General features: G+C 38.0%; 1 protein-coding gene across 1 annotated transcript; it reads right to left on the bottom strand.

Moving 5' to 3' along the window:
• Window positions 1–334: 334 nt before the first annotated feature.
• On the bottom strand, window positions 335–7,390 carry LOC119737828 (growth arrest and DNA damage-inducible protein GADD45 beta-like). The gene is made up of 5 exons (XM_038212444.1): window positions 7,212–7,390; window positions 4,150–4,260; window positions 3,550–3,673; window positions 2,452–2,598; window positions 335–1,181 (listed from the first exon to the last, which is right to left on the bottom strand). The coding sequence occupies exons 1-5, from the start codon at window positions 7,262–7,264 to the stop codon at window positions 1,083–1,085; spliced, it is 534 nt and encodes a 177-aa protein (XP_038068372.1). The 5' UTR covers window positions 7,265–7,390; the 3' UTR covers window positions 335–1,082.
• Between the last annotated feature and the right edge of the window lie 1,002 nt (window positions 7,391–8,392).

Below are 8,392 nucleotides of genomic sequence, written 5' to 3'. Positions count from 1 at the left end.
ATATTCATTATATTCAAGCTTAGCTTGGCACTCGTATTCCAAATTATAGATATTGGTTTCAAAATCACGCAATGAAAGCTAGCGGCTACAATAATTTGTTAGAGCACAACAGATCCACAGATTAACCCAAGGCTTAAAAATAGGGGGAGGGGGAAACTGGGTGCCCCCCCCCTTGCAATCTGGAATAGAAAACAAGTTATACTACACTGTTGAAATGATACGTTTCTTTTGCCTTTACATGCCCCCTTGAAATTGATACACCCCTGTAGGTGCCTTCCGAAAGTTTGACCCTAGTTACGCTGAGTGTGTGGGGGGGGGGGGGGGGAGGGGTACCTCCCCTCTCACCACTTTTTACTGTTCACATAATTATTATTACTGGAAAACAATCTTTAATTTCAAGCCCTTTCCTGAAATAATGCCAAAAAAATATTGCAAATCCCAGTTAATTGCTTTTTAAGGCATATTTGGTTTCTATCTGTGTTGACAAAAGTTCTCTCTATCCCCCCCTGAATAGTTCAACTTTTCCTTAGGAAAATCTTGGATTCTCTACTCTAATCATACATATCTGGCAACATGTGACCAACATGTGAATAACATGAGACCAACATGTGACCAACATGTGACCAACATGTGTTTAACATGTGATTTACATGTGCCTTAATTTTATGGAAATGTTCCATTATAGTGGAGCCGTAAGTTCCAGCAGTTTGGATTCCTCAGTTTCATGATCCCTTTTAAACTGGCAGCCAGGAATTTGCAAGAACCGGTGTTCAACTGTCCTTTGGATATCAGTTCCATTCTGCAGAGGTATCCTGTTGCCACGGCGACAGACCTTGAAATTGTCCTCTGCTATAGCGTCTGGGGGAACATTTCCCCAATTACGTGTCAACGTTCCCTCGATCAAAGTGGCAGTTTTTGTGAAACATTAACAGTCACATGCAATTTTTCCCCGATTAACGCGGCACACTTTTTCTCGAAGTGGTACAGCTAGTTCAACTGTACGTTTTTGTTTTTTCATCAGTTTTATCAACAGAGGGCGCTCTTTGCACCACACTCTGTCGTTTTTAGGGATCATGTTTCCCTCAGGACACGAGGGAGATGCGGGGGAAGGGCATCTCCTGGGCCATGGTGTGGTAGTGCTCCAGGAAACAGCTCACCGCAGCGTCAATCTCCTTGGGGAACTGGAAAAAAATGAAAAAAAGAAGACATGCATTATTCAAAATGTGCAAAAAGCTAGGCACCAAATTAATCTTCCTGAAAATTTTAAAGCATTAATTTAGCTCATAAAATTTTTTGCCTAAGAAATATGGTTTTGAAGACAATCCTGTCGCACAAGTTTGTGCAGATAAGTAGACAAGGCAAACTCATCTTCACAGAATTCCAAAAAGGTAGCCTAATTCCAAAAATTACTTCTGTTTCCAATTACATGGCATTTAGGGTAGGTAGGTAGGGATTTTTGGGGGGAATTTTTTGTGCCCGATCATATGGAGTGTCTGCGTGTAGTAAAGGGTAAAAGGTAGTAATTGGTGGTTTCCAGGTCTTTTCCCTCATTTTCCCCGCTCCTCCCCCCCCCCCCCCGAAAAAAATTAGGGCAGGGGTTGTCAGAAAAGGGTACAATGTAGGTGGAGTAACCGGAAGCAGAACTATTATTTTGTTGGCCTAATCACGTGCACGTACCTAGGTACATGTACAATACACAGCACCATCGCTTAATGCATACTACACAATGGCCTTGTACCTAACGCACACGCACTCTAACTGTCTAAGGTCGAAAGTTCAGAGACTCCCTAGAATGGCACAGGACGGCACGATGTTCACTGCGATTCCAGGAAAGCGAACAATGTGTAGCAGAAGTGATTGGATCAGATGGCATAGCAATTGAACAAAGTAGTCATGTATTGATCAGTGTATTATTAAATGTCTGATTTCTTTTGCCTCGTGGTGCAAAGCCAAGAGTTACTGAAGGCCTAGCTGGTCTTAAACTTTTGAAATATTGAATTTTAGAATATTTGTTTTAAAGTTACTCATCCCTTGCTATTTTTTTTTATTTCCACCCCAAAAAATAGATTTTACTTTTAAATTGCTATATTTCTAGCCATTCCAAAGTTATTCACGTGTGAATAAGACATCAAACAAAAAGACAGGCCCAATTTTGGTTATGCAATACAACCATAATTCAGGCATATCTTTTTGTTCGTTATGGGAATTACAAAAGCGACCCAAAATAAAAATCCAAAGCATTGAACATTTCTGAATTCTCCAAAATAGAAAAAAAGTAGCTTTTGCCAGTTAAAATACAAAATGCAAATTGAAAATTTGTTGGAAGAAAAAAAATCAATAAGTTGAAGACCATGGGCAGAGCAACTTTAAATAATAATAAAATTAAGTATAAGCACTGATACAAGTATACGCCAAAATATTGAAATACGATTATAAAATTTTGAAACTTACATCCACAAGAAGGCAGACAAAGTCTTCAGTGCCGGCTCTTTGGACTGCATGAGCAACGGGCACGTTGTCCAGAGCATCTACTTGAGGATGGTGATTGACGTCGTCGTCGTGATGGAGAAGTTTGGCCAAACTTTCGTGACAGCCAACCTGTGGGTTTAACAAAATATAAGGTTGTAAATTTTGTGTAAAACCCCAAAACAACAAAACTATTATCCAAAGGTCTGCAGATGTCCCCAAAAAAGGAAAAAGGAGGTTTTTTGGTTGGACTAAAACATTCAAGTTGAAAATATATTCGTACCAAAAAAAGAATTTGTTAAAAGAGCACAGGGAATACAACTTTTACAAAATATAAGGTTTTGAATTGTATACACATTTGTCAAAGTATTTTCACTGTTGTATCTTTTCAAAGAACGAATTGAAAAACAAAAATTGTTGAAAACAAATCCTTGAAAACATACAAATCATTTCTCCTGAAGACCGGGAAGATTTCTCAGAATTTATTTGAAGCCCAAGGGTCAAAGTGCTTATATGGGTATGCACCGTTTGTGTGTGTACACATACACATGTACACCACATAATGCATGGTACAATGTACATGTACATGTACATACATGTACACTGCACATGGAGTATGGCTTTTTATGCAGCTTGCTTACTTCGTAGTTGTACGTACATGTTCGACATTGATGTTAAGGAAAAGCCTGAAAATGTGTTAACTATTGTTCTTAATGCTTGAGTATTTGCATATTATTAAAAACTTTTAATATCAAACCTTGCCATTTAAAAAAATTTTTTTTTACTTCATGTCAACAAACACAAAACTTGAGGTGATGGTCATGCATTCATTATAAGATATGAGAAAAATTCTTCATCCTCACTAAAGTGTTTTGATTCACATACTTTTGTGTGAAATTAAAATTATTATTATTATTGATCAGAAAACTGCTATTATGATGTCCATCGAAAGCTTGAATAACCCAGGAAGCTCGCACCTGACTAGATTTCAGACTATCAATTGCATACACACACCCTTAATTGATTGGCTCGGAAGCACGCCCCACCCTCCCTAAACGAATCCGGTTTCATGTCATCACGAACCTTCAGAAGCCGGATGCCGTTCTCACGACAGAACGCCTCCATGAGCGTGAAGTGGATGTGAAGGGCCACGTCCTCATCAGCGTTATCGTCGGCATGGACACAGAGCATCACTCTATCCGGCTCACTGCATAAAAAAAACAAAGGAACACATGTGACCTCATCCCATGAAAGTGTCTTTTTTTTTCTCCTTTTCTTTTTAAGAAATGTGCCTTTTTGTCCATGAAAAGGTTTTTTTTTCACTGACTGGCTTTTCACATATGAAAATATTTTGTAAAACTGTGGAATTGTTTGCTGTTTCCATTGATTTCCATAATGCAGGATTTCAATGATTTGTAAAAAAATTCAATTACCTCAATGTTTAACTATGGCAACTTATGACTGGTTTCGTCCGGACGAATAAAATTTCATCAAACTCATTTTAAACTCGTCAATGTTTTATCCTTTTTTGATTCATGCACATATAGATTTTTCATTGTTTCACTCTTTCAAGCGAAATGAGGACAATTACAACCGATAAAATATTAAAAAAATGAAAAAAACCTTGTATTTTTCAACATGCAATTTAAAAAAATTGACAGATGAAGACTTTTGAAAACTGACCTGCCCAGTTTTCTGACCGAGGGGTAGACTCCATAGGTGATACGGCCCTCCATTTTCGCACTTAGGAGCATCTCCTGCAGTGCCATCGCAGCATCCATCTTAATCATTTTGCTGCGGAGGAAAATATAATATGAACATTAATTTGTAGGAAACTAATCGCAAGTTACAACTGTGCAACCATTATTCACACTTCAGTAATTGCAGAGTTTGGACAAAGTAAACATGTACATTTGATTGACAAACGTGAAATAAAGTTGATATAAAAGTGTTTTTGTGGTGCACTTCTAGGCAGAGGTTCTCGTCGTTCCTTGTAAGTGTAAGAACTGAAGTATCATATAAAATGCTAATTGTTTTTAATACTGAAATTAAGAAAGTTTCAAATATGCAGCACCAACAAACCTTGCAGCAGCGTGACAACAAATAAGTATATAAATATGAAAATAATAACAAAGTTATCAATTTTGTAATAAAACAAGGGATGAGATTGTCAGTTAAGAAAAGAACGAAAATATTGGATGAAAGTAAAAAAAAAAAAACCTGCATTTTTTCCATACTGATTTTAGACAAAAGTCTTGGAAAATCTCATGCTTGAATAAAAAAATTAAAACAAGAATTTATATTTCCATCCCTTTGTAAATTTGAAACAATTTTGTTGTTGTTTAAGTACATATTGATTATGTTTTTCAAGGGCAAGCTTGAGTAGACCCACCCTACCTATAGTAAAATTGCCCGGTCAGCCTTTTAAAAAAGTCAATATTGAAACACACCCTGGGAATATGGATGACTCATCGTCACTCCACTATGACCACTGATGCTAAGAATTTCACCAGTAGTATTACTGCACTACTAGTGCTACACGGTGTGAACCAAGGGTTAAGGTATTTTCCTACATGGGCATTGTTCAGAGTGCACAATGGTTGGAATTTGTGTGCCTGGCACAGAAGGCACCGGCATTTAAATGATAATAAAGATAAAATGCAGTACTTTCTAGCAATTATGTGTACATGTAGACTGCTCCAAAGAAATTTACATGTTAGTTTACCCTGAAATTACAGGTTGATACAACTTTACAAGACAAGAATGTTTAATCAAAATGAACTACCGTTCTGAATTGACATTGATAAGCATAAGCTCAGATAAAGGCATAAGTAGACCAATACAAAACCTAAATAAAAGAGCATCCGTCAAATAAGCCACTCAAGTAAAGAAAAGTCACCGACACTACTACTTTCACTTTCATAATGGCAGGATACCATATGTTGCAATCGATTTTCTTTGAACGACAAAAATGTTACCTGTTGTGCAGTTCTTGAAAATGCAAGTGAAACAGATACGACTTTTCCAATAGACACGACTTGTCCATCTTTATTTCAGAAAGATGTGGCAGTGAGGTTTAGTTTGATAGTATTCCTCCTTTTATACCAAAAAAATTGTTTGTTTTCATGGAGGTGTACTAGTCATTCACCATTAAAAAAAGCAGGGGTGTCGGAATCGGATACCGCTAGTGAAAATTTGCTGACTGTAAAAAGAAAATTCGCCCTTCCTGTTGAACTCAAGCTGTTTTTCCTTGGAAAACACACTCTCCAGGGGCACTGGAAAACAGCGTAAAAAATATGGGACTGTCCCGGATACGTTATTGGAAGGAAAAAACAAAATGTGGGTAGACTTTCCCAGGGAAGTATCATTGGAATCAGCGAGTAGGATGTGGTTTGGGTTAGCCAGGACCATCTGTGTACCTATAGGGACTGCGGTTACTATGGCAACACCGATGACTACAATGTAGGTTAGGCCATGATGAGATTGTGAACAGTTAACAGGATGGTGAATTGTAAAAAAAATGTGGTGGTTACAAAAAGGGCTATCCCAGTATTAACCAAATTGTTGATTGATTAGTCATCCGGGTGACTCAAAACACACACCATACAGACAGCCAACAAGAATGCTGTTTCAATTATAGCACCAAGGCACTTAAATTTGTTTATTTATAGTTATTTAGATTAGTCACTGCACAGTTATACAATAATAGTTCCTACTGTGTGGATGACCATTTTAGGAAAGAATGTTGCAACCTGACGCTGCTTTTTTCTTCATATAGGCCTATCATCTCAATCAGTCATTGGTTTCGCAAAAATGATGATAAGACATGAATCAGGGACTGAGAAATATTTCCAATTTTGTTAGGAAATACTTTAAAAAAATTCTTGACTCTCCATAGACTTTGTACACAGCCACTGACGTAGCGCCAGGTTGCAACATTCTTTCCCCATTTTATTCCACGTGTTCATTTAACACTTTTCAATTCCTCCACAACAAAATTCATGAAAGTTATATGAGTAGTTTGGAAGAAATGGTAGGCCCTACACAAAAGAAAACTAAAATGTTTTATTTTTTTGAAAACAATACAGTTTTTGGAAAGAAAGTCCTGACATAAAATACTTGTAGTTATGTACAAACACTCTGGGAGTTGTAAACAAATTTCAGAGTATTTCTAAACAAAATTGGAAAAGTTTCCTAGTCCCAAATAATTTTTGTCAAAAATACATTTGTGAAAAAAAAAAAAAAAAAAAACGATAAAAAACAATAAAATAACTTGCATAAAATAACTTAGGCCTACCGACAATGACTGATAAAAAAAGTAATGAAAATGGAAATAATCATGAGAATATTGCATCATGAAGCCACTTTTTTCATCATGTTCCTAGGAAATGATGCCTGGTGAAACAATTTTTGCAAGATTCAACAGCAAAAGGTTGAACCCTTTTCGCTTTAACGGTTACAGTAAATCCTCAGATAATTGGGGAAAGTTCTTCAATTAGTCCCGAAGTGTGCGTGGGCATGTCCAGACATGCATTTTTGCATCAATCGCGCCGGCCGGCGCTGGACAACAACAATACGTTTCTAATACGTTACATGTGATACGCACGCAGTACCGGCGCGGTATGCATTGCCCAACCATGATGCAATCAGACCGCAATCATCATGACTCATCATGCAACCATCACTCCAAACCCCAGTGTAAACACCGTCCAATAAAACCGAAAAATCAGCAAGAAAATACTCACTCTTTGCTATTTCTTGACTTCACACTCAGGTCCACTTCTTCTTCCAACGTCATTGTATGTCAGTCTTTTAAAAATCCAGTAAACAGTGAAGGAATTGCCGTATGGTTCGGCGAGTTCGCTCGGCCGTGTTCACTCGACGCGTGCTAGAGCTCAACTGAAGCAAATAGCTAGTGCGCATGGTGCGCGCGCATGGCATGCATGGCCAGTCCGATCCGGCGCGGTCCGCAAGATCCGTGTATCGTGGAATTTGCAACGTGTTCATTCTGTGAATAGAATCGGCGGGGAATCCCCTTCCGTCACATGCTTGCCCACAATGTACACGTGTGCTGAACGGGACTGTTATTGAGGGCGCACTTACCAATTTGTGGCGGTCGGTTTGTTTCATAGACATAAAGAACTACAACTGTCCAACCAAGGAGTTGAATTAGAGAGTCAGACTCGTTTTCTCTCTGGGGTGGAACATGAATTGCCACTGGCTGGTTCGTGGTTTAGCGGCGGAAACGAAGCTGATGAGGCATATCCGGCAAGGAATGAAAAAAAATCAGTATTCCCTTCACCACTTTTGCATCACTTGTCAATCGGGGTAATGGACACCATTTGCAAAAGTGTATCGTCAGCGACTCAAGGAATAATACAATATAACTTAAGTCTGAAGCAGGTTTTAGAAAAAATAAGTTGTCGAATTCTCAGCTAAGTGGATATATAGTCGTGTTCCCTAACGGGGCGCACTTCGAAGCTTACTTTTACCTAACTTTCCTCGTGTAGTGTTGCCAAACCTAGTTGTTGACAAAAATGTACTTTTACCTTCTCAATGCTTGCTATTTAACCTCTGTGAAAATTTCGGTTTCATAAAATTTGAATCCGAAATTCAAAAACGGTGGCGTCCGGAAATTGGGCACAAATTGGCGGAGTGTTCCCTAACGTGGCGCACTTGAATCATAATCTTGGAAAATTCCAAATTAACATTTAAGAATTTCTGTAAACTTGATAAAGTCTGATAAACAATTATTATCTCTAGTTACATAGGCCTACCCAGCCAGATGTTTGTCAGAATTTCTTTTCTTATTTTTCGGGGCATTTGCAAAGGGTTCACCTTGCACTTGAAAATAAAATCGGAAAATCACGCCATTGAAATAATTTTTTCTTTTAACTTTGTAACGGGAAAATAAACTCGCGATTTA

This window comes from Patiria miniata, unplaced genomic scaffold (genome assembly GCF_015706575.1).
Source record: "Patiria miniata isolate m_02_andy unplaced genomic scaffold, ASM1570657v1 HiC_scaffold_3, whole genome shotgun sequence".
NCBI lineage: Eukaryota > Metazoa > Echinodermata > Asteroidea > Valvatida > Asterinidae > Patiria > Patiria miniata.
This window is presented reverse-complemented; position numbering and strand designations above follow the sequence as displayed.

Excerpts from the sequence above, each read along its gene's own strand:
- LOC119737828 (XM_038212444.1), bottom strand. The coding sequence starts at position 7,264 with ATGACGTTGGAAGAAGAAGTGGACCTGAGTGTGAAGTCAAGAAATAGC. Across the intron at positions 2,599-3,549 it reads ACGGCATCCGGCTTCTGAAG|GTTGGCTGTCACGAAAGTTT; the intron begins GTTCGTGATGAC and ends TTAAACCCACAG. Across the intron at positions 1,182-2,451 it reads TTGTCTGCCTTCTTGTGGAT|TTCCCCAAGGAGATTGACGC; the intron begins GTAAGTTTCAAA and ends ATTTTTTTCCAG.